The sequence below is a fragment of the Acanthochromis polyacanthus genome, chromosome 23, assembly GCF_021347895.1.
Source record: "Acanthochromis polyacanthus isolate Apoly-LR-REF ecotype Palm Island chromosome 23, KAUST_Apoly_ChrSc, whole genome shotgun sequence".
NCBI classification, from domain to species: domain Eukaryota; kingdom Metazoa; phylum Chordata; class Actinopteri; family Pomacentridae; genus Acanthochromis; species Acanthochromis polyacanthus.
The window spans coordinates 6,941,571-6,968,278 of record NC_067135.1 but is presented as its reverse complement, the minus strand read 5'-3'; the positions used below and the strand labels follow the sequence as shown (position 1 = coordinate 6,968,278).

Sequence of the window (26,708 nt, the reverse complement as noted above, 5' to 3'; positions counted from 1 at the left end):
GACCTACAGCTCAATGCTGCCTTAAAGCTTCATGTTCAGATGGAACAATGAGGCTCCTGCTGGTGTTTGTACTACACTTTCTATGTAGGCACAGTGTGAGAAGAAATATATTCTTTTCTGATTTGTTTAAATGTATAGTATGCGACTGCTCACATGTATATCAAAGGCAGACAAAAGGGCAGTGACAACATTTCTGCAGGGTGAAAGAGAACAAACAGCTTTGTGCAAATCCACAAGTCAAGTAAGAGCATGTAAAAATAAAAGGCTTTAAGCTCTAGTTTCACATCTGATCTATAGGGTCCTCTCTATCCTGCCACTCCGACTCTCTCCTCCTCTGCAGCCTCCCTCTCCTCTCTCCCTTCGCTGGCCTCTCACACACAAAGGCAGGGGGAGGCAGAGGTGGAGGAGGAGGGAGGAGAAGGAAGGCACAAAGGACTGGGAGCTGTGGGCTTGCCCTGGGGAGAGGGAGGGTGAGGGGGTAGATGTGGGGTAACAGGGGGTCAAAGGGGGGCCACAGGGTGTAGATGGGGGGTGGGGAGAAACCTGAGAGGCAGAAAGCCAGAACAGGAGCTGGGGAGACAGACTGGGAAGGGAGGGTCCGAGGGTGAGAGAGCACAACACAAGACAGCTTATAGCTGCAGTGATTTTTTTTTTGTTTCCACTTTGAAGGGGGGTTGGCAGTGGATTTGTTCAAGAAAGGGATTTGGTTTGGGAGAGTCGGGAGAAGCTAGGATTTGATGAGATTTACACTTTTCCTTCAACAAGAATGCACATCCGCCATCTACTAAAGCCTGTGTAAGCGTTTTAGCCACATCTTTTTAGTTTTTTTTAGGCTGAGAGTGTTCACATCTTCTGCCCTCTTTGACCCGAGTCAGTTTCCTACAACAGCAGCAAAACTCCAGCCAAAGTTTCTTCCCATAAGTCTGCATGAAGGTAAACAGAAAAACAATTGTGTGTAAACCTGCAGCAGTTCTTTACTAAGGTAATTCTCTGAAAAAGCAAGTGAGAAATATGTTTTTTCCCCCACTAGACATAACTAGACATGTTTAAGACCAATTAATAATATTCACCTTGTGGGTTGTAATTTGTGAATTACTCCACTTTTTAGCCAGTAAACTGCAAACTGTGGAAACCAAGAGACTTTTGTTTATTCTCACAACATATTCTTTGCTGTGCCTGTCCTCATCTTTCAGCTGCAGGTGGAGATAAACACAGCAGAAGTAAGGTTTAATTTGAATGCATCCACTTTAGCCTATTTGTTCCGGTAAACCGAGCCAGGTATCACCAGAATAAACCCAGCACTGGCCTCCAAGCACACCGACATCAAGTCCATCAGCCCTTTAAGCAGGCTGCTGGAAATATGTTGTTTGGGGTGAGGTGTTTTTAGACTGTAAAGCCCATCTCACTAGAGGCACTGTCAGTCCCTGCTGACTGCAGCCTCCACCAGCGGAGGTCTGATGGTGCAGATTGAGGTGGCGACGAGGCCAGGCAGCCGAGGACCAGCACGTCTCGGGAGATCAGGATGGAACGATAAAGGGTGAAGAGGCTCCGTTATCAAGGGATATGACAGACTGTTTATTGCCAGGGAGGGAGAACACATGGGGTTGGTTCATGAAACCAAATTTTTTGTTATGTGCTTTCACGATGGTTTGCATCAAACTAGCATTTATCAAACAGTTTTCTTTTGCTGATATGTTATTGCTCTACATTACTCTGCACATCATGCCAGAGTTTCTTAATATGCTCAGAAAATAGAATGTGAGTATATTTAAAAGAGATTTTATATTGGAACTAGCATTTGCTTTTCTTGGAGTTTCACGTGCTAATGAAGAAAATTCTACAAGAAGCCCTATGAAAGTTACACCACTGACGCAGTAAAATGTTCATTCAGTCACATACTGCCCTTCATCAGGGCCCTTATGTAATTTCACATTTTATGCAACAGTGTTTTCAGTGTAGAGACAACAATCAATGCAACTGTGCCAGGTATGTTACTGCTGGACACGCTAGTGTGACTGCAGAACTGACTGTCTGGTATGTGATGCGTTTGTCTTTTTACGGTTATAGTTACCTAAATTACTTAATATAGATTACATTTAGTTTTGCCTTTTAGCAATTGTGTTTTTTGTGTTTTCACTGTACAGCTTTTCAGTTCAATTCGTGTTGCGTTTTAAAGTGCTTTATAAAAAAAATTGACTTTGACCCTGACTTTAAAACGCTGAACCCCAAAACCCGCCACCAGGTTTAAAGTTAATATTATTCTGTAAAAACTGTCAAAATTACATCCTGAAACAAAGTCAGACACTGTGAAGAAAAGAGAAATCTTTGGTCTTTTACATTTCAAACAGTCCTGAAACTCGTCATGTATGACTTTAGGTTTTGTCATGAAAAACCAGCAAGTCAAAGCTAAAAATCAAACTATTCAATCAACATCACTTCATTTTAAATAGTTTTTATACTAAACAGGTTCTGTAACCCCCCCCCCCCACACACACACACACACACACACACACTGAATTGGCTACGAGCAAAAGTAGCAAAAGTTAATATTGGAAATACTTATAGACACTTGGAAAAATGTTGGTAAGGTTGATTCCTTTTAAAATAAACAATCACAGAAATGTAACTGCTATTTTTGTTTGTTTCTGGATGCTTTATGGTATCACAACTGTGCCATACTGGACCATATGGACTTTTGAGTATTATTTACTTCTAGTCGTGGTTGTGCTGTTTCCACAAAGGTGCAGGACTTTATAGTAAAAAATATGACAAGAGCAAAAAAGCAATCAGAAACTGCTTGGTGTTCAGAGGGTTAACAGAGTAGGAATTGCTGTTGTAATCGTTGCAGTATTTCTTTGTGTCACATTTCAAAGCACTATCACTGCCTACGCTCTTTAGTGTTTTTCCTCATCGCAGTTCATCCCTTCCATTCCCCCCCACTCGCTTAAAACACCACAAACTCGCCCCAATCTCGCACGATCTAACTTCCACAAACTGCCTCCAAAGCCACTGTGGGGCAGGTGCACACATCAGGAGTTAAACTTCACAGCAACAGACCAAGTATTTATAGTACGGAGCTGAACTATAAAACATGTAGTTATGCATATCCTGGTAGAAATGCACACAAAGACACAGCATACCAACAGAGGCGTGTTGGGAAATGCAGGCCAAACAAAAACACAGCAGAGGACAGGAGGCATGTCGGGCATCTTCCACTTTGCACACTCTGTCACCCTCCACACATAAACAACCACAGCCTACAAAGAGAGCTCACATGAGGACAAACACGCACACACACAAACCCAATGCCCTGTTTTCGCATGAAAGTTATATAACCAGATAGGCAGAGGAGCTCCTTCTTTCTCTGCTCACTCCTTTGTTTCATCACATCTTTAAAATCCCTCTTATCTCCAGCTCAGGCAGTTCTTCCATCCCTGCCTTTCTCTCCGCTCATTCTTTTTTAGCACCAGTTGACTTCACACAGAATTTCTTCTTTCTCGGCTAGCTGTTGTTTAAAAGCATCAAAAGGCCCTTTGATGGCATAAATGTGAGTGTTTTAATGACGCTTCGCTGTGGAGAATGTGGCAACACGCCCTCATAGACCTCCAGGAAGTGGATGATGTCAGCTCCACCTCTCCTCCTTTCCTCCCTACGCCACTCCTCCCCTCAATGACACTGTTGATGATGACAGAGGAGGAGGAGGACGATGAAGAGGAGTCTCTCCCCCTCCCTTCCTCTCCTTCCTGTCCTCCTCCTCACCTACTGCTTCCTGCTGTCCTACCCCCGGGCATCCTGACTCAGCTCTCACCACCTCTCTTCCTTTTCTATCCTGCCTTCAGCTCTGCTCTCATTTCAACCAAAAGCATTATTATTTTGTTCTTTTTAATCCCACGCCCTTCATTCTCAGGGTCTGAGACGGCTACACAGTTCTTTAGAAATTGGGTTTTATTCAAAACCAGGTAACAGCGGCAAAGAGGAGGAGAGAGCAAAGGCGGGAAGGCAGTCAATAGTACGGTGAATTAAATATCCTCGCTTTACTGATGCAACAGATTGAAGCCAACATTAAAAAGATGAAACACATTCTAACTGTTACACCACCACTAAATGGTATAAAAGCATAAATCCTTTTCTGTGCTGCCTCCACAGGGTGTGTGGCACATGTGGATGGCACATGGCTTGCAACATTTGAAAGAAAGAAAAGGAGGAGGAGGAGTATGAAGACGAGGCTGACGGGGAAAAACAGATGTGTAAACTTAATGTTCTGTCCTAAATGTAACGCTGAGCACTCACAAGCTATAACAAGGACACAGAGGCAGGAAGTAAAATGCAAACTGGACAGTGTTGTGGTGGCATTTCTAGGGGTCAGTAAAGTGCGATTCACTTTTCAAAGCTGAATTAACTGGAATGTTTACTTGCCACTTCAGTTCATCAGCGAAATGACCATTTTGAAACCTTTTCGACATATGTGATCTGTTTTAGGTTTTCTTGAAATTAAATTTGTCTTATTCCCTCCATCAGTTTCTGCAGGAGTGTGGCTTTCACTGTGGACTCCTACCGCTCTACAAAGCTGCAGCTGAACATATGCCACTCATCTACCATGCCTTTAACTAGATTTCTGTCCAAATAAACCATCTGACCAAACTGGTCCCAGGTGCTGCATATGGAATTGTTTCGCTTACAATCAGCCAACATCAAAACCCTGGTGTAAAAGGTGCTGCCAGGCTCTATAAGTCAAGCATGGTGACATCATTATAGCTTCAGATTTATTATCGGTGTGAGAGGCGACTCTCTGGAATCAAACCAACACAAGGGAGAAAGTCACACAAAAAGGTAGTGAATTACCCTCAGATTACTAGCCGTGTGGCACATATAGTAAACAACACAAGGTAGTATGCAACAGTCACTTAAATGTCAAATGATTTCAAGTGGCATCACCTCATAACTGCTTGGAAGATAACTAATTTCAAAAACAAGCCCCAAGGAGAAACTCACCGAAACAAAAGACACCTGTCTCACTGACACAACAGGTAGAAAATCTGAGATCTCTGAAGCCAAACTGAGAACACCTGTGATCTCCAGATAGTCTAACTGCATGGACACGGTTATAAAACGACCTGCGAACACCAGAACTTTCTCAAATATTATGGTTCCACTTACTTTTGCTGTATGCTGTAGATCTATGCTACATCTTTGTGGCTCTGTATGAAAAATGCTACAAGTAGATAAAACAGTGGTACTAAGACCCATAGGGAAAGTCTGAAGGCACAATATGTGAAAGCTGAGAATATGCGCATACGTGGGCATGGGAAATAGATGCAATCTGAATAATGAGCTGTCATGTACTGTTCCAAGCTGCTATTTTTAATATATTACTGAGTTAACGGTTTTGCGAACTATTCTTTTTATTTCAGACAAAAGTCAGAATTCCTAGACTCAAGTTTCTGAAATGTGAATATTTTTAGTTTCTTTACTCTTCTGAGAGTAAACTGAATATCTTTGGGTTATGGACAAAACATACATTTGAGATACTGATCCAAATGTTTTATCATTTATTCATAGACCAACCACCTTCTAAATTAGTCACGAAAGACGAAAAAAAGGGCTTCTTTGGGATGGCATTATGTCTCATTGTGTCTCTGGCTCTATAAGTATAATATCAGCTAGATACAACAAACAACAGCTGCCTTACATTCACATAACTTAGACAACCAGACTGGCATTTGAGGTTTAAATTAAGTCAGTCTACTTCCTTACACATTCATAGGCTGTATTTTAATGGTCAGTATTGCTTGAACTTCCTCTTACAGTATTCATGATGCCACGCTGTTTCTTCTTTTTAAATAATTCTTCCTCTCTCTCTTCATTCATCAAAACAACATCCTTCCTGAGAAGCCTGCAGCTAAACTGCGCTCAATATATACGGGGCATTCAGAAAGTATTTGCCTTATGGCAGAATCATTTAAATTCATGTTTTTTAAACTCTTAACTCAGGACTTAGCTGAAGCACCTTTGGCAGAGATTATGGCCTCAAGTGTTTTTTAAAGATTTTTTTGAGGAGGTGAAATTTCAGGAAAATACAGGCGAGAGAGCAGGGAAGTTCATGCAGCAAATAGCCATCCACCCAGAAATTAAAAGAATAATGTACTGTGCAAGGTGTATATCCCTGAGATCAACTACCAGGTCTCTCTAAACCTTCAGTCTTTCTGGGTTTGAAAATGAGAACTTGTTCTCAACTAACTCACCTGGTCAAATAAAGGGTAAACAAAAAATAATAATAAAGATGCAACAGCCTTTGCATGTCTGGATTCTGGTGCAGATCATCTCAACCTCTGTCAGGATCCATGGGGACCACCGATAGACAGTCATTCTCAGGTTGCTCCAGAGATGTTTGATTAGGTTCTGTTGTGTTCCTTGGTGTGTTTATCTGTAGGTAGGGTAGATTGTGTATTTGCTTCTGTTCTCTCACTCTTTTTTTTAGGTTACGCCTGGTGGCAGTGGCCAGATACATCTGCAGCTACCTCATAATCAGTAGAGATGGTTAAAAAACCAAGTCAACCTGATGATCTTGGCCAGTGGGCTAGATCAGCATCTAGTGTGCTGCGTAGGTGTCTCAATCTGCTAGAATCAAGGGTGGTGTTTTGATTCTGGAGCGGTTTTGTGTTAAAAGGCTCGCCTGGTAGTGAATTTTGGTTTCGTTTGCTTCTTTGGAAGCTAAATAATTTCTCTGATTCACGATCAGTTTTCCTGCTTCTTTACCTACTTTTCTTTGTATTTGATACTCCTGTCAAGCCCTAGTTCTCGAGGATGTAAAGGGTTCAAATCACAGACATTCACAGAGTTGTCAACAAGTCACTTCAGGATTAGTGGGCAGTTGGACTTAGCCCACCTTCCTTTGTCCCATTGGAAGGTAAACCTTTGGACAAGTCTGAGGCCTTAAGTGCTCTGGAGAAGGTTTACTTTAGGGATATCTTAGTACTCTGTCTATTTGCTCAACCCTGACTAGTCTCTCTTTCTCCACTGCTCAAAACATTCTGCGACATGATGCTGCCACCACCGTGCTCGGCTGTAGGGATGGTATTGGGCAGGTGATGAACAGTGCCTGGTTAGGCTCCGGACATGAAGCCAAGATTTGAAGCCACACAGTTTACAGTCTAAGAGTGATTTAGAGGCGTCCTCCACTGACAAGAGATTTCTGTCTGGTCGCTCTGCCATAAAACCCAGATCAGTGTGGGAGTTTAGCTGGTAATAGTCTTTGTGACAGAGACATCTATTACACTTAATGCCCTCAGACTAGAGCTATAATGTTTAAAATAGTGCATCCAAATTCAAATTTATGCTTTTCATTCTCAAACTGGACGCAAACAAACGATCGGGTAGGTAAAAAACCCATGATGGTAAGTTAAAAAAATGCCCTGATCAGCCCTGATCCTGACTGTTAGTTTTGGCTGAGGCCATAGCGAGCAGAGATGTTCGTTGTTCTTTAAGTTACTCTTCTATAACATGCCAGGCATACTGACCATTGGGTTCTTGGTCACCTCTCCTACCAAGGCCTTTTACCAACAGCCGCTCAGGTTGGCCAGGCAGCTAGCTGCAGAAGACTCCTAATTGTTCTAAACTTCTTCCATTTAAGAATTATTGAGGCCACTGCGCTCTTGGGAGCTTATAATTCAGCAGAAATACTTTGAAGCCTTCTACAGACCTGTGCCTCAAGTCTGACCTCTACAGGCAGTTCCTTCAACTTCTTGACTTGGTTGTTGCGATGATATGCATGGTCAGCGATGAGACCTTTCACAGACAGGTCCAACAAATTGAATTTACCATAGCTAGGCTCAAATCAAGGTGTAGAAACATCTTAAAGATGATCAAGGGAAATAGGAGGTACCTGAACTAATTTTTAAGAGTCCTTGCAAAGTGTTTGAGTACTTAACTCAATGTGATATTGGGTTTTATTCCTTTTTATTGCATTTGTCAAAAAAAAATCACGTTTATGCTAGGCCAGTACAGATTGATGAGGTGGAAATTCAATTTCAATGAATTTAATGTAAAACTCTAGAATAACAAAAAGTGAAAGAGTCTGAGTACGTTCTAGATTCACTTCATGTGTCTGTGTATCCATATACAAGCACAAGTGGCTGTCTTATTGGTCTTGAGAAGGACTGTATGTGTTTTTACATGTGTATTCATGTGTGTAATAGATCTTATTCATGACAAGGTGTAAATGTATGCAGTAAAGCTGAGCTACAGTGACGAAAAAGCCCAGGTGTGCGAGACTTGGCGAGGTCCTGGGAGACACCAGCATTAAAGAGAATGTGTGTCTTTGTCCCGAAGAGGGAGATCAAAACAGTAAGCGAGACAGGTGAGGGGGTGTTTGAGATGTATGTCAGAGACTGTTTAAGGGCTGAAAATGAAACAGAGCTGCTGTTAGGTGAGGTGCCTACACGCCTTTGTAAGCCTGCTGAATCTGTAAAACAGAAAAGCCTGCAGCAGGGGAGGCTACCATACAACCCACAGCGAATCTACAGAAGCAGGGAGGCAGCTTGGCATCCATTACAATACAACCAGGGGAAAAAATGAGAAAAATCTAACTGGTTCATGTGTCAGAATGTTCCAGCGAACAAACAACAAGCCAGAACAAACAGAAAATAGAGGAAAACTTTTTAAATGCATGACTCAGCAACTTTAGCCAAGACCACCTCTTTCAGGTCACAAAGAAAACCATCAGTCACATGGACTCTGCTTTGGTACTGTATTACAGAGGTAGCCTCTATACCTCAAACACACCCTTGGCTTCAGAAAGACTGAGTGGATGAAAACAAGAGTCAAACACGAAGAAAAATCAATGGAATTTCCTTTCTAATGGTTGCAATTAAAGTGGATTTCTTTGCTGAAAGCTGAGATGGAAACAGTTGAAAGAGACATTTCTACAGTGATGGGATCCCAGATCAGCACGGTTTCAAATCTCAACCACTTTGCTTTCTCAGTAAAATGCTTCTAAACTGTAAGTACACATTATCACAGAGCTCACATGGACATATTGTTCTCGCTGTCTGGACATTTCAGCTAATCAAACATTTCATTGTTCTGCAAAAAGCTCAGGCAAACATATTTACGGGACAGACAGAACAGGAGAGGCCGACATCTCAATAGGTCTGAACAGTGAACTCATGCACAGCCCATTTGTCACTGCAGACCAGGTCAAAGTCTAGATAAAAGCTCAGAAGTCTTACCTGCGCAGGTAGATGCTTGTAGCCAGGTGGTTCCCTGCAAGAAACACGTCAGTATATAAACAACGGGTCTGACAGGAATCGATCCAGTGAGTCTGATGTCATTAGAAGGAAAACCAAGCCAGCTCAGCACAGTATGGCGACACCTTTAAAAGTTAATGACATCAACTAATAAGCAGCAATTGGTGTACAGAAGAAAATACTACAAGAGTCTGTTTTGGGATTCATGAACACATCCCTGTGAAAATGTTGTGCCACACCTACCTAGAAAGTGAAGCAAGATCAAAATTATGCATTGAAATATTTTACATTTGGCTGCGTCCATCTTACCATCACTGAGGGACAGCGAGAGTATTTTCCATTCCCCCACTGTGCAGTCCATCTTGCCGCTGAGGTGTTTGTCACCAGATATTTCACTTCTGCTTCAGTCAGGTGGTGGCGGTTCTTCAAACGCAGCACAGCAAGGTTTAACCATGTTGTCCATTCCTGCTCTATGAATGAGAAACATACATTCATCTATTTGAGGACGACTGGAAACACGTAAGCAGCAATCAATGGAAGAATAAAGTGGAGATCTGATGGAGACGATTTCCAGAAATCAAATAAAATTCCCAAAAATAGGATTATAAATAGCATATTTTAATCAAAATTGTTCCAAAAGTTAAAATAGTCATTGACTGCTAATCATTATACACACAAAGAGACAATATTTGAGAGTCTGCTGCTCCTGTATATTCTATGTTTAATCAGTATTACGGTTTGAATGACGTATTCTGTTACTGTCCTATATTAAAGTAAAATAACACTCTTTTTGTGATCTTTTGTGTTGCTGTTAAGTCTCCAGGGATACAGCGCCTGTGAATTTTCTGTCACCTTTATGTTCAGAGGACTGAAAAGTTGTGAACTTCTGATCTTCAAGCTATTAAAGTAATAAAATGTAGACCCCAACTGCTCTAGATTTGGTAAAATTCATACAGTTTAACAACAACATCAAGTCAGAGACAACACTCTTTCCTCCTACTGCTGCTCTGAAAGCCACTAACAGCTGTTCATTAACCAGACCAGGCCAGGCAGGACTGTGAGCGTGTCGCCATCTAGAGGTCGAACCACAACCTCACACTTCAGCAATATGTACAATTCATAAAAATGGTTTGGAACAGCAGCGTGCTTAGTGGAAACATTGCTTCAGTACCAGCATGTAATTACTGTAAAGTCTGAAGATAATGTTACAAAGAATGAACAGCTTGGTGACATACCTCCTTAAATGCATGTTTATCTCACATAAAGTAAAGACATGAACCTAGATTTCAGGACGCATCCCCCTGAATAATAAACACAGGTGTCAGTTTCCACGGTCAAGCGTGTTTTGCATCGCCATCGACTGAGAGGCTGCAATGCGAGAAGGAAGCCCTTGCTCCAAAAGCGGCACCTTAAGGCTCGACTGAAGTTTGCTGCTGATCACATGGACAAAGATAAGACCTTCTGGAGGAAAGTTCTGTGGTCAAACGAAAATCGAGCTGTTTGGCCACAAATCCCAGCAATATGTTTGGAAGAGAAAAGGTGAGGCCTTTAACCCCAAGAACACGATGCCTACCGTCAAGCACAGTGGTGGTAGTATTATGCTGTGACGTTGTTTTGCTGCCAATGGAACTGGTGCTTTACAGAGAGTAAATGGGATAATGAAAAAGGAAGATTACCTTCAAATTCTTCAAGATAACCTAAAATCATCAGCCCAAAGGTTGGGTCTTGGGCGCAGCTGGTTGTTCCAACAGGACAATGACCCTAAACACACATCAAAAGCGGTAATGGAATGGCTAAATCAGGCTAGAATTAAGGTTTTTAGAATGGCCTTCCCAAAGTCTTGACTTAAACCCCACTGAGAACATTTGGACAATGCTGAAGAAAGAAGTCCATGTCAGCCAACAATTTTAACTGAACTGCACCAATTCTGTCAAGAGAAGGGGTCAGAGATTCAACCAGAAGCTTGTGGATGGCTACCAAAAGCACCTAATTGAAGTGAAAATGGCCAAGGGACATGTAACCAAATATTAGCATTACTGTATGTATATTTTTGACCCAGCAGATTTGGTCACTTTTTTTGTTAACCCACAATAAAGCCATAAAAGAACCAAACTTCATGAATATTTTTCGTGACAGAAGTATCTGTTCCAATCACTCTATCAGAAAAAAATCCGAGTTGTAGAAATAACTGGTAACTCAGAAGAGCCATGACATTATGTTCTTTACAAGTGTATGTAAACTTTTGACCACAACTGTCCTTGTGGATATCGCATACTCTGAAAAAGGAGAAACCACAGCATGCCTTAAACTCTCACATTGATATAGTTATCAACTTTTTATACTACAACAGAGTAATGAATTACTTTTGTGCTTCACCCCAAGATTTGCAAGGGCAACATTTGGTCATCAGTGTGGAAATAATCTGGAGAGACCCCTACACGTTGGAAACGCTGTGTATTCGGACCTGCATTATATATTTACACGTACAGACGCATGTCTGCCGAAATAAAATGCTTGCAATGTCGTTTTGCAGCGAGTACAGAAAATAAACGAAGCTACTTTACCTTTAGAAGACGTGCAAATGCTCTGAAGGATTCCACTTAAGGAATATGCGAATAAAACTTTACAAAACTTGCAATAACAAAGTCGAAAAATTCACAAAAATGTGTTTTTTGCTGTTATTTTCCCGTCGTGCTGCTGTTTGGTCTACGCAATTAGCTTTAAGCTTCTGCAAACAGCACCTTGAGTTGCATTGCATTGTGGGACATTGAGTCTGCACAACGAGCACCCACACAGTCAAAAATGAAGGACTAACAGTCAAGTTTGTTCAACTTTATCACTTTGAGTGAAGGAACGACATATTCAAAGATCTCTCATGAACTGTGAGCATAAATCCTCAAGATCTTCATGTCTGTGCAGTACTGCACCTGCCTTTTGCGCTAAATTCTAACCAAACCGGTTATTTTCCCGATTGAAATAGCTTTAAAGGACACAACAGCGCTATATAATAATACTAAAATGTTATCACTTAATCAAAATGACTATTTCAATCATGGGGGCTACATATTAAAGTTTCTACTCAACGGAGAAGCTGCAAAACAGATCATTTCTTGTTTTTACGCATATGACCCACTAAATACGTCGAAATAACCATATTATTCTAGAAATATGCTAATATTTTGTTCACAAGAAAGAAAGTTTAAGCACTTTTCTGTCACCACATACATAAAATTTGTCTTGTATGGCTGCTGCTGTATATAAAGTGGGCGATACAGCTTTAACTAGAAACGCGCAATCGTTTATTGGCACCACAGCGCGTCGATCCCTCCGCGTTGGAGTCAGAATAACCTCTGTACCGAAGCCAGACCTGAGAGGCCCCGAAGTGGGTCAGTGGAACAGAAAAAGGGGGGTACTAGATGACCTTGCCAAGGCTCGCTGAGCAAACAGGCCGTCTGGTGAAGTCCAACGCTGGATTTCACGTGTGCGCTGTCCTGCGTCGCCATCCAGCGGCAACGCGCCAGAAGTGGAAGTAGAAGAGGGGTGGAGACAGAGGAGGGGAAAGAAAAAATCCAAGGGAAGAAAATTCAAACGCTCTTCCTGGAAATAGTAGAGAACCCGCCACAACTTCACCACATGACATTTCAGAAAGAAAATGCGACACTCCTTTCCTCCGACACTGAAGTATTTCATTCAGATCGCCGCCATTTAAGAATAACCAGAAACGAGCCAAATCTCAGTCACACGTTGCATCTTGGTCTGACACCCACGGACACGATCCGTCGCCTTTTGGTGCGTTTATAAACCGACATCAACACGCCGCGATTGCGACATCACCAACTCCTACCTTCCCGTAAACTACTGCTTCCTTGCTGTAGAAAACATGACATCACCAAGTTCAGTTTCACTATGAATTTTGGGAGAAATCGGAGGCAAAATGAAACCGCTGCGGCGTCTAAACTTATATATTCATGCAAAGTTGTGGAGCTCATTATATAATGCAATCAAATCACCACATCGCGGGGAAAAAACGAAGCATAGATCCACAGTTTTCCTGCTGTGGGAAAGCAGAGTTAGCAGACTTACAATCCTGCAGTTGCTCTAATGTATCGCGTCCTTTAAGGTTTATTCCAGGAAGAGGACACTGTAGTTGAGCTTGTTTTCAATGGAGTCTCACTGGTAGAATTAGGTAAGGCGGCGTGCACATGGAAGCATGTCTGATAGAGTCATCATCATGCTTACCTTTTGATCCAAAATGTGCTGTGGTGGGGAGGTGCCCTGTTAAAACAGTGCAATAGTGGAAAAATCTGCAAAGCGGCTTCAGCCATGGATGACGCAGCCCCCTAAAAAAACCTCTCCTCCCCCCAAAAAAATATTTTAAAAAAAACCCTCATTCAACATCCATTTAGGTGCAAACGTCGAGCAGCACACACGCATAGATCACACAGAAAATGTTCGCCCATGGGCAAGGCATGACGGACAGGCTCATCACTGATGTTGCATCTCTGCACAGTCATATTCTGAATGATTGCAAAAAAATAAGAAATCGCAAGCTTATTGTAGAATCCACAACAGCAGGGAGGTTATTATTGTTATTATTTACTGCAATGGGCACAGATGTCCAAATCATCCAAAAACGCAGAGGTTTCATGGAGAGGAATGGTCCGCCGTGATCCGAGCAGGGAGTCCGTAAAGAAATTGCGCAGTTTTTATTCCATTGAAACGGAGACTCTTTTCCCTTCTGTCCCCGTTGAAAGGCTCCTTTTCCTTCCTCCTCCCTCCTCTCCCTGCCTCCCTCCTCTCCCTTTCTCTCTCCTTCTCTCTCTTTCCTCATGCAGGTTTATTTTCAGTGGAAGAGTCTTGGACATTAACTGCCCCGCCTCCATCGTCGCTGGCAAACACATTGTACAAACTTGCCCAAATTCCATTATTAACTACTGCTCAATGGGAGAACAACTGGACCCTCCTCACCAACTATTCGGTTCAAGAGTCAAGCTCTCGGTTGGAGGTAGTTCCTGGACCAAAAAAAAGAAAAAAGGGGGGCCAAGAGCCACTTGAAGCAATCAGAAGTTGTCCTTTGGAGGTGTCTGCTAATCCTGTCAGGTGGCTGACACTTCCCAAGAAGATGAAAACTGCGGCAAAATCAAATTAAAGCACAGATGGGATTCAGTTTGGCTCCCAGGAGTGCTTGAGGTGTTGTCAGGGGGGGCCCCTCTGCACGCTTTGATTCAAGTATTACTGTGTTCAACAGGAGACGGTGTAATGTGGTGAGACATTTCCCCTTGATTGTCCTCCAAAATTCTCAAAGAGCGACACTAGAGTCCGTAGAGAGTAGTTATCACAGGTTAAGTTAGAAGCTTTGGATTCTCTCATCATGGACGAAGCGAGGACTTTCGAGGTCACAGAAACAGTTTGGATCCATGTTGCTTCCAAGAACAGTCATAAAACTTTACAGTATTCCAGTCCATGTATGGTTTAACCCTCGTGTCGTCCTGCGGGTCAAATTGATCTGTTTTAAAGTTTGAAAATGTGGAGGAAATACATATTTTCATAGTGAAACTTCTGATGTCCACATTTTCAACATTTTTGGGAAATTTTGAAAATTTTTTGGTGGAAAAAAGCAATGCTAAAAATGTTTCTGAAGAACATTCTCAAAAAATCAACCAAAACCCAGCGAAAATATTATATGTTTTACTGATGTATATGTAGTCACTTCAGATATTTTAAGGATTTTTTTGGGAAGATTTTTACTCATTTTTTGAAAATATTTACAAGAATTTTCTTGCCAAATTTGGGTGATTTTTTAAACTAAAAATTTTAAGAAATTATTGGAATTTTCCTCCTGAAGGTTTTGCAAAATTTCAGAAATTTGGGGAATTTTTTTTGCTAAACTTTTGGATTTTATTTCAGACAAGAAAACAATAATTTTTGGTGCCTGTAAATGAAGACAACAGGAGGGTTAAGAACATTCGGGGGGAAATTCAATTGGATTTTTTCCCCCAAATGTTCCGAAAGAAAATATTAAAACTTTTACTGATATAGATGGAATCACTTTAGATATTTTTAGGATTTTTTTTTGAAAGATTATATTCATTTTTTAAAAGTATTTACAATTTTAATTCTTTAAAACTTTTTTCCATTATTTGTATTTTTTTCTTCCAAATTTGGAGATTTTTTTAAATAAAATTTTTAAGGAAAACTTTTAAGGAATTTTTAAAATTTTCATCCTTAAAATTTTGCAAATTTTTCTAAATTTTGGGAATTTTGTTGGCTGAACTTCTGGATTTTTTTTGGTGCCTGTAAATGAAGAGAACAGGAGGGTTAATATATCTAATCTGACACGGTTCCACACCACATTCACGTTTTAGTTCATCTCTCCTTAAAACACCCCCCTCCTCCTGTCTGATATTTGTTACAACCAACCCACAGAATAAACCCATTTGAATTTGAATCCAGCATGTCGCCCCTCCCCTCCATCTCCTCCCCATCCAGAGACCACCAGTGTACACGGAGACCTGGGCCTGCTAAAGAGGCTCTTAAACCCCGAGGAAGTCTGTGTTTGGTCTTTCAGGGGGGACAATCCTCAAGTCTGAATACAACCTTGAACTCAGCCCCTCCCGCACTGGTCCCCTCTCTCATTACTGGATCGTTCTTCTTCCCGGCTCACTTTCTCCAGGGTCCTTCTCTTCTTTCTTTCTCTTTTCTTTTTCTCTCTTTCTTTCTTTCAGGAGTTTGGGCTGAGTCCTTTCCAGTGGGGAAGTCTTCTCTCTCACAATGCTGAGCGACTCCAAACGTCTTGTCAGCGAAAGCTTCATTAGAATTCATTTGTTTGAATGGCTTCACTTCTCCTTCAGTCGCTGCCTTCCCTCTGTCCTCTTTTTCAGCCTGGGAGAAATGCATATTAGCATAAAAATGTAATTACCTCACCTTGATTAACCGCATTGTTTGCATGTGTGCTTTGCTGTGTGGGTTTGGTTACTTTCTGTGTGTGCGAGTGGGACAAACCAAATCCATCCATCCATTCTCTACACACCGCTTTATCCTCACTAGGGTCACGGGGGTGCTGGAGCCTATCCCAGCTGACTCGGGCGAAGGCAGGGGACACCCTGGACAGGTTGACAAACCAAATCTAATCTCCACAAAATTTTAATGTAAAGATATAAATCTACCACTAACAGTAACTGATTTGTATTTCTATGACTGTCTGATCAGTGGGCATCTTGACATTTACATTGGAAACTATGTGAACCCTCAGGAATTGTTGGTATTTATGGTGTTAATAAGTCTTAGCAATGTAGTCGGTTCTAAATCAAAGTTACAAGTACAGACAAATGCAGTATCCTGAAGTTAATAACACACAATAATTGTAATCTTTAGTGTTTTTATTGCTAGTAGGAAATCTGACAGGAGTTTTGGATCACAAACTACTTCATCTCAGTCATTTTCTTAGGATTTCTGGCTCTCTAGAGGTCAATCTACAGCATCTCTGTTGGGTTAATTGGTGAGATTTTCTTTGCTTTTCCTGCTTCGTCACCCACCTTCTGCTGAGCTTCAGCTGGTAAAGAACGACTATGGCATCATCCTGTAAAGTCTCTGAATAATTTGGGAATTCATTTCAGCCTCTGAATCCTGAGCTCCCTCCACCATAACTTTTGGGAGAATGTTTTTTTATCGGTTTACACTGTACATAGTCAGTCAAGATTTATTTATAGAGCACTTCACAACACTCAAAGGTGACCAAAGTGTTTTCCAGTTAAAATCAAACAGTAAAATTAGAATAAAATGAGAATAAAAGCAAATTAAAAGACAGGAACAATAGAACACATGTCAACAAATCAAATCAAATCAAATAAGATAAAATCAAATAAAATGTCACCACATTACTGAGTATTAAAAGCCAGTCTAAAAAGATCTGTTTTGAGCCGTGCTTTGAAAAGGCCAAAGTCAGTGACGGTGTGCATGTCAGGGGGCAGCTTGTTCCAAAGTCTGGGCCCAGCAACTGAAAAAGCTCCATCAGTGTTGTTTGTTCTTCCGAAACCCAATCATGTTTTACTGGGAGGCATTTTAATTCTTTCTTTTTTACTTCAGTGAGCATTCAGTGTTGTGCTTTTGGAGGCATCTTGCTGAGGGCCCACTTCTAGGCAAAGTTGTCACAGTCACATTTATGCAAATGTTTCAGTCGTACCTGTTCTGAGATCTCTGCAGCAGACTGGGAAACCCAAATCGTGTTTTTTTTTTTTTTTTAATAGTCAAGGCATCCCTAAACCACAACACCGATCTTGTTTCTTTTATTTGACTAAGTTTGTTGACTCCAGACTCCAGTTGGCTTTCGTTGATGCCAAAAGCTTCTGGCTTCACAAACATCTTTCACCTTACACTGTGAATGTTTAAATGATGGATTTAAAATGGGCAAAAATGACACAATAATTTGTGTGTTATTAGTTTAATTGATTGTGTTGGTTCGTGATAAAAACTTGGATTAAATTCTGACCATATTTTTAAGATCCACTAGAAGAAAAAAAAACATTTTAATCTTTCCTAACATGTCAGTATGGTTCCTTTTATACGCTGCATGTGTCTTTTGTCGTTTTGATCATAAAGTAAAATGCTTTATCATTCAGTTCCAGATGCCTGTGACTAAATGCTTTGTGTCTTTGTAGAAAGGCTGTGATCTGTAAGTTGTTAATTTTTTTAAATGATAAACTGAGGCTGAAATTAAACTTATTTTTCTTTAAAAATTTCAGATGTACTTTTGGACTGCAAAGTGTCACGCAATGACTCTTGTTAAACTTCAAGTGTGGAAACCTTTATAAGACGTCATATATTTGAGAAGGGACACAGTCATTTGCTGTGAACTGTAGCTTAGTGCCCTTCAGAACTTGAACACAAATAAGAACAATAGAAAAAAAATCAGAAATACTCAACTTTACTATTTGGCAATTGAAGGGGATTACATTTAATTACATTTTCTACAATTAAAAACTAAAGACAACTAAAAACCACAACAGTCAACAAACAAACATTTATTTTAATTATTTAAAGATTTAATCGGAGTGGCTCATGAGCAGAGCGGTGCCTCTTTTTATCCAGTGGTCTGCGCCCACAGCTCCTGGATGGAGGTGGACGCAGACCACAAAGGATTCCCCAGAACGCCGAGGGACGGAGTAACACGGACAACTGTACAAACCTACAAACAGGAGGCATGGAGCTGAGTCAGTGAAACCACAAAGCATGACGCAGATGGCAAAAACACGAAAACAAAGATAAATCATTTAAAAATAAATAAAACTGCAAAGAGAAGATGATGGAAAAACAGCTTGTGAGGTGAATTGTGGAATTTCATATTATAAAGTTCAGTAAAACTCACTCTCAGCCGTCTTCTTTGTCTCTTTCACTGGCCGAAAGTGTATGGTGGGCATGGGACAGAGCATTTGCATGTCCTGAGCTTCCACCAGACATGCAAATGCTCTGTCCCAGCCAGCCCCCTCCAGGTACAGGCCAGTGATGTAGACTCCAATCTGGAGGGAGGTGGACAGACAAGGGGAGGGAAAAAAAGGGTGGGTGTTTACAAATGGGGAAAGGCAATGGGAGACTTTTACATACTTTCTTGAAGGTGACTTTTGACAAACAGGTGTGCCAGTTAAACCAAAAATAGAAGTAACAAGGAGGGGCAAAAACAATGGAAAATGCGGGGCTGCAGGGTGAAAGATGAAGAGAGGACAGAGGGAAGAGGCAAAGAGGAAGCTAGAGGAGAGAGGGTGGAAAGACGGAAAAGGCAGAGAGACAACAGGAGTGGCACAGAAAGCAAGGATGAATGGGAAGCAGTAGGTCATGAGGGAGAGAAAGTAAGAGAATAAAAAGGGTAGAAACTGCCAAAGGAAACCACTGTGGGGGGGAAGAGGCAGGAGAGGTGAGAAGAGAGAGGAAAGATGAATTTGGGCAAAGGAAAAAGAGCCAGAGAAATAAAAAGAAACAAGTAGGAGGAAACACAACAGAGAGGAAGAGACAGAAGTGTGCACTGGTTTTGGAGTAGCACAAGGAGGTATAATGGAGAAAGGAGAGAGAAAGACAGAGAGAAGCCGACAGAAAGAGTTAAATGAGACGGGCTGAGTAAGAAATCAAGTTGCAATGATAGATATTTGGGAACAATAGCACGAAACATCATAGGTTATAGGCAAAACAATTCAAATGGGAGAGCAGATTTGTGGAATGGGAAGACAGAGGCACAAAGTGATGTGCTGCTTTGAATGAAAATACTTTTTTCCCCGAGAAAAAAACCACACAGTCAGTGTCAGAGCAGTAATGAAAAATGTGACAGTGGCAATGACAGCAGAAAGCTAATGGCTCAGAAAAAGTGGTGTGATGGCAGGTTTATGGAAATCTATACAGAAATAAAAATGTGAGTACAAGGAGTCACCTTGGGAGGGTGAAGGATGTGTCTGTCATCCTCAGTGGACACGATGAAGTCCCAGGACAGCCTGTCCACCGATATCTGCAGGAATACACAATGTTAAGTGTTGGATGGACAGGATATTGTTATTGTCAACAGTCTAACAGTGAAAGTTCTGTTAGAAGAGTTTCTTAACCTACAACATTAAGTGTGGGGCATGTGGTTTTGAAAATCTGAGAAAAATATATGTGCTTAAAAGACTGATAGACAAGCGTATTTAACAGGTTGTGTTTGCCAATCCTCCACAGAGGATGGCTACAGTGTGTCCTGAAAACCAGCGTGCCTCCAAGTGTTTGTCAGGGGATTTCATGTGTGTGAGTTGTGTGGCTGTGAAATTTAATCTTCACCGTTTAGTCTTCAGTTGAAAAATCACACAATAACCTCATGCATGCAGAATTACATAACCGTGTCTATATGTGCATGCGGTTGTGTCGACTCTCACGTTCTGTTTTCGTGCAGAGGACTGCAACACGGCGGTGAGGAAGCCGTTGGGAGAGGTGAAGCCGGACAGCCAGAACAAGTTGGGGGGCTGCATCGTCTCTGCCCAGCGTGCAAACTGATCGACTCGCTGGCAAAGATCCCTGGTCCACGCTGCCAAGGGCTTCAGTGAGGGGTATGCCTAGTGGACAGAGAGACAGAGAGAGAGAGAAAGATGGGAAATCTGCAGTCATTTCATGCTTCCAGCTGTTGGCAGCTAATGGGAACAGGCTCAGTACAGTGCAGTTGGTGGCTCGTACGTCTCACCAGCACACAAAAATGCTATGCGGGAAAATGTGTGTGAGAACTGTGTGAAAATTCACAAGTGAGGCATGAACATAGTTAGAATATATACACTTACATTTGATCATTTTTGTATTCAGTCAAAGCTGAAGGAAATGTAGGTGAGAGAGGGGAGAATGGCATGCAGCACAGGCCTATAGTTGGAATCAAGCAGGGAATGTGGCGGTTATGTGGCATGTGTTCAAACAATAAGGCTACTGAGGTGTAACGTTTACTTTATTTGGTTAATTTGATATTGCTTAAAGAAGATTTACTGAAATCTATTAACAATCAATCAGTCAGTCATATGAATGAATTTGGGGGAAGATGCTTAACAAGCAGTGCTTCAAAGGTTATTTTGTTTTACTGTCAAACACACAAAAATAAAAGTCACAGCGGAATGAATTGCTAGCTTGCAGTCAAAGTTATTTTCATTATTAGCTAATTCAGTTACTGCCTTTTCAAGTAATTGATTAGCAATTGCAACTAAAATCCACTAAAAAAAAATAAGCAGGGATGACTGTCATAACTTTTAATACATAATATATCAGCCCGATCTCACGAGGATTCGTGAAACTGTTACGTAAATTTTTGTTTCGGTTTCGTGCGCACCAACACGATTTCGTCATGTTTTTCGTGCCGCTCACCACGAAATGCGCACCAATGTATTTTAAACGGCGGACTTTTCGTGCCACCCAGAACGTATTTCAAACGAATGTGTGTATTATATTTTTAATGTAAAACCATGGCGAATCCAACGCTATATTTTGCATGACATCGTCCCTAACCATAACCCTAACCATAATCCTAACCATAACCTAACCATAACCCGGTGGTACACTTACCAATTTGCATAGGAATTTAAAGAATGTCTGGCGGCCGGCGGCCGCAAACGCGTTTACACAAGCAGTATACGCCGATGGACAGCTTAGATCGTCATGAATCCGCTGGTATAAACCACTTTCAGCTGTGATTACCACAGCGGGTTTCGTTGTGAGCAACACAAAAAACATTTCGTGGTGAGCGGCACGAAAAACATGACGAAATCGTGTTGGTGCGCACGAAAAAGAAACAAAAAATTTACGTAACAGTTTCACGAATCCCCGTGAGACCGTGTGGAATATATAAAGATATGTAACAGACAAAAGGAATTAAATAATTACAAAATGCATTTTCTGTCAGTCTGCTAACCAATTTGCAGATACCCTTTTCAAACACAGCAATTTAAGGAGAACTTCTGGTACAGTTCTCTAAAGTTTTGGCCGGTGATCCGAAGAGCTTCAGTAAAAGGCAACTGGCTCTTAAGGATGTTTAACCTCTTTGGAATGACTAATGGGAGTCCCGCATTTATATGTTCACCTGCAAGTCCCAGTTAGACAAGTAAATGATTGTGAAACAGGTGAGGGATGACTCATGGTGGTGAACATTTCTGGGAAGGGACCTCAAAACTGAAGGATAAGTACCTGATAAGTGGTTAATAAACCCCCTCCTCTGTTTAGAAATGTTTTAGTTAAACACAGACACTTCCTTCACTTCCCTCTCAAACCGTCTGTCTTCTCTGTCCAGAATGTGAACATTACTGTCTGGAAAGGAGTGTCCTTTATCCTTGAGGTGCAGGAGGTCTGCTGAGCAGCTGCCTCCCCTGTGTTGAGCCATATGCTTTAGGAGCTGATGTTTAGTCTCCTCTATATATAGGTCAGTGTACTCCTCGCTGTATTGGACTGCATATACAACACTGCTCAGCTTGAGTTTGGGTGTTGCTGTGTTGTCAAGATCTTTTTTAGTTATGAAGGCCCATTTGGGAAAGTCATAGATTTTAAGTGCTTTCCTCATACATTTGTGCTCCTTCTTTTCCCTCTGTCTTGGTATGGGCTGACTCAGCCACTGGCCAGCTTATGTTCCAGTGTGAAGTGCGAGTCAAACACTATCTACTGGTTAGTATATGTGTGTTTCCAGTAAATTGTAACATTGATACTAAGACATGCAGATCATACCACATGAGAGCATATGTCAGAGTTGCAAAGAGCAAAGCCCATGTTTTAAAAATGACATAGCATAATTTTTATTTCCTAACAATATGAATAAAAACTAATATTAATAGGATTCAGCTATTTGCCTGTGCAAACAATCCTTTACTCGTCTTTAAGCTGAAATAGATCTGCCAAAAGATCCATCACAGATAAAAAAAGAACAAATTTCTGAAAGCAAATTCTTCCTCAAGTCAGTCTGGTTTTTGTGACTGCAGTGTTCAAATTTAACTCTTTATTCCACCTCGGGGATACTGTTAAAATGAATCCAGTTTTATGTGTACATATAGTTTCAGGTGTCTTCCTGACCCTCACATTCAGACATAAGCTGGATGTTTTCATAATGTTGACTACGTGCCTGGAAAGACACCAACATATTTGCGCAATTTTTATTGGCTGTATAAATTTCCTTGATTTATTTCAAATCCCTTCTACAAGCACAGATGCACATAAACTATACAGTCCACACACACACACACACACACACACACATACAGGCAGAGCGCTGCGTGGAAACCAGATACAAAATGGCCGGAGACAGAGAGGCAGGCAAGCCAAAATTAAAGCCATGAGTCTGTGCTCTGAGAACTAATGACAGGCTGCCATGCCAAGGAGGGGCAGAGAAGAGAGGGATGAAGGGACGGATAAATAAGCAGGACTGAGAATCTATGAGGGGCTGTTTTATGAAGACACAGACAGAAAGAACAGAGAAGAATGAGGGTAATGCTAGAACATATGAAAGGAATAAGATACAGACAGGGAGATTAGGTTGACTCAAAGTACACACAGGGAAAAAAGAGCAAGACGCAGCAAATTTGAAAAGACTGACATAGGTAAAAGCCAGAAACAGAAGGAAACAAAAGAGAGTTGTTGTGTTTACAAGTCGTCAGTAGAATAGACGCTCAGCTGGAGGCAGTAACTCTAATAGCTATCCAATACTCCTATAAAAGGAAATAGACACACACACACACATGCAGACACACATACAGTACACTGAGCAGTAATAAGCCGCTGGCTAGAGGACAATGAGCTCAGGGTCTTTGTAGGAAAGTGGAGCAGGCCTCGAAAGGTTTACTTTGCTTATTACACTACGATTAGTCCACAGACACTGGCTTTGTTCAGCCACTGAGGCCCAAGGTATGCTCCACCTGATGAACAGCCACTCACAAATACACACATGTACACAAACCAACACACACACGCTTTCATACACAGTTCTTAATGAAGACAGAATCAGACACTTGAATATAAACACTAAGTGCCCTGAAGTGACCCCCGATCAGCCGTCACACACACACACACACACACACACACACACACACACACACACACACACACACACACACACACACACACACACACACACACACACACACACACACACACACACACACACACACACACACACACACACACACACACACACACACACGTGAGCCAGAATCTTTTCAAGCCCCTTGACCCAGACTGACAGCACCCTGTGTTCTCTCCCCACTGTAAAGAGAGGTCCAGTGATAATGAAGCCAGAATGGAGCATTCGGACAGAATCACAGCTGGAATGCTGCCAGAGCGCCATCACAGTGTGTGTGCTAGAGTGTCTGCGGTTGGACAGACCAGAACAAGTGTGTGTCTGTGTAGTCAGGCAGAGTGATGGAGAAATACACCTTTTAATAACAGCCCAGCGAGTGAGCACAAGAGACAGGCCTGCAGCCATTTTCTGGCTCACGGAAGAACAATAGATTGGTGTCGATCACGTCACAATCACAAAGATCAATATGCAGGACTCTGACTGGATGTCTGAATGGCCTCTGTTAAGCGGCAGCACAGAAATCTATTGCAGCTGTTGAAGAGAGAGAGGCACTTAGATGCAAATGAAGTCGGAATATGGAATGAAAAAATAAACAGCAGTCTGTCAGCACTGAAACATTATCTGTGAACCTCAAACAGAAACACTCGGTCAGAACTTGATCATACAGTAGAGAAAAGCCAAAGCAATAAAGGCTACATTTGTTTCACTGTTTACCTTGGTGCTTGCTTGCATTGTTACGTTTTTTAAAGCATTCTTTTATCATTTTAATCCTGACTCAGCACGGCCTTTTTGTCTTGTATTATTCATGTCCACTCAATTCTCCACTGAGCAGCTATCTCAATACTATTGATCTTAGCAGCACTTCTTCCTTCTCGTCTGTGTCTGCCAACTTTATGAAGTCAGATAAAAAGAAGGTAGCAGGTGTAGTCTCTCAAGGAGTCTCCTCTATCACAGTGCAACCAGGCAGTATGAGAATATGTGCTTGACACTTATAATATGCTTAAGTACATCTATAAATTAAAAAAAGTGAGAAGCTGAAAATTACACATCACGCAGTGGAGAAAAGATAACCAGGAAATGAAATTAGGGCAGTAAAGCATACTAATGAATTTGATGTGACCTCAAAAGAACTCATTGTAGCGGAGGATTGTGTGGATAATTGAAGGTGCTCTGTGTGTGTTCACACCTTCTTCCACAGCGGCGGTACACGAGCATCATAGATGCAGTTGAAGGTCTCCTCCATGCTGGGTGACATCACCACTAAGCCTTTGATGCCTTTCTCCAGCTCCACCAGGGACAAGCTACAGACAAAAACACACACAATTACAGTAATAAGTGCCAACAGTGGCTACAATTGCAACGAACTCTTATCCTTTTCAAAACTTAGCTGTCAATGCTTAGTAGTGTCTTGAATTCAATGTGCGTAGAGACAGAAGCGAATTATAAGGTTTTCTTTGCAAATATATGACATTAGGGACTATATTCAACTCTGTGTGATTGATTCAGCTTTGTCAGTTAAGTAACAAAGTCCTTACTATTCCTCAAACTGTTTATCTTTAACAGTGTTTTGGTATCAAAATGATTTTAGAAAAAGCACTGTCATTAATATTTTCATCTAATACAGTGTACAGGTGACCGTTTTCAGTATTACTTCATGGTAGGGTTATTGTCACCAATAAAATGTCAAAATGCACAATACAATGACACAGATGTTAAGCTTATTGTAACAGCAATATGATGACACTGAGGCGCCTGATGATGAGGACCTCAGTTTTGTACCATATATTTGGGTTTAGCAGTTGTCACTTTCAGGCATACAGTACTGTCTGTGCAAGATACAAATCAGCCAAATATTTACTTTCATTTGCTTCCTCCTCTTTTAATCTTGGTTATTATCTCTATTCAAGCTGGTACACAGCCTGCTGCAACATAAGTAACAGGAGAGAGAGAGCCCTTGGGTGAGCAGCACCACCCTGACTTGCTAATTATTCGCTGATGAGAAACTGTAATTGTTCTGCTGTGAATCTGCTGAATGTGAGTCAGATGTGTGTTAACGTCATATTACACTTGCAGACCTGAGGGACATTTGAGAGTAGTTAAGGTATCCTACAAACACGACACATGGCCAGATGACAGGCTGACAGACACACACATACATGACAGTGCCCAGCAAAGAGTTGTATCTCTGGATCTCGTGCAGCAGGACCACATTCAGAGGTGTGGGGTTTTCCTGGAGGAATGACCTGGTGTCTTCACAGTCGATCAGTGCTGGGATCTTCTTACGAAGATCTGTCAACATCTCTAATACCTAAAAACACAGATTAAATGTTGCACCAAAGCAGACGTGACTCACACAGTCTTTTGTTTTTAACAGTAAAGCACATACACACACAATACAGAAAAAAACAGTAATTCTCTAGCAACCACAAAAAATAAAAAAAGGGAGTTGGATAATAAGATTACATTATCAGTTGGACAGACTGCATATTTTTAGCTGCACTATTACATTATCACAGAATTTAAAGAAGCAACTACTTCATTGAGTAGGAGACAACACTCCATCAACCTTTAAAACAAAACAGAAAAATCTGGCTTCACCACAGATTCCAGTAGGTATATATTTGAAAAACAAGTCGCATTGACAGACAACCTGCCCAAACATGAAATGTCATTTAACTGCGAGTGCAGAACTCAGTGAAACAATTTTCTTAATTGATTTTCCAGAAAATGTATCACCATACCAATGTTGATATAAAATTACATGTACCATGCCAGAGAATTTCTAAAAAACATCCAGCCCTACACTGGGAGAAACTTCATCCATGTGCAGGACACTGGCAGCAGCTGAGCCTAAATCACATATCAGTACTCCTACTCCCCATAATGATGAGTGCGATGAGAACAACCACTAATGCCGTAGG

General features: G+C 41.3%; 1 protein-coding gene across 2 annotated transcripts in view; it reads right to left on the bottom strand.

The window, feature by feature from the left end:
- Positions 1-15,486: 15,486 nt before the first annotated feature.
- dnah2 (dynein, axonemal, heavy chain 2) overlaps positions 15,487-26,708 on the bottom strand; it is a 66,979-nt gene continuing 55,757 nt past the window's right edge. Inside the window, exons 83-88 of one of the 2 annotated variants that reach the window (XM_051943583.1) lie at positions 25,944-26,095; positions 24,974-25,088; positions 20,135-20,311; positions 19,660-19,734; positions 18,610-18,760; positions 15,487-16,127 (exon numbers count right to left, since the gene is read on the bottom strand). In XM_051943583.1, coding sequence (XP_051799543.1) covers positions 16,123-16,127; positions 18,610-18,760; positions 19,660-19,734; positions 20,135-20,311; positions 24,974-25,088; positions 25,944-26,095 — 675 coding nt within the window. In that variant the 3' untranslated portion in view covers positions 15,487-16,122. Of the gene's footprint in view, positions 16,128-18,152; positions 18,430-18,609; positions 18,761-19,659; positions 19,735-20,134; positions 20,312-24,973; positions 25,089-25,943; positions 26,096-26,708 lie in introns of those variants that run through there. The other variant, XM_051943582.1, reaches the window with a different exon arrangement.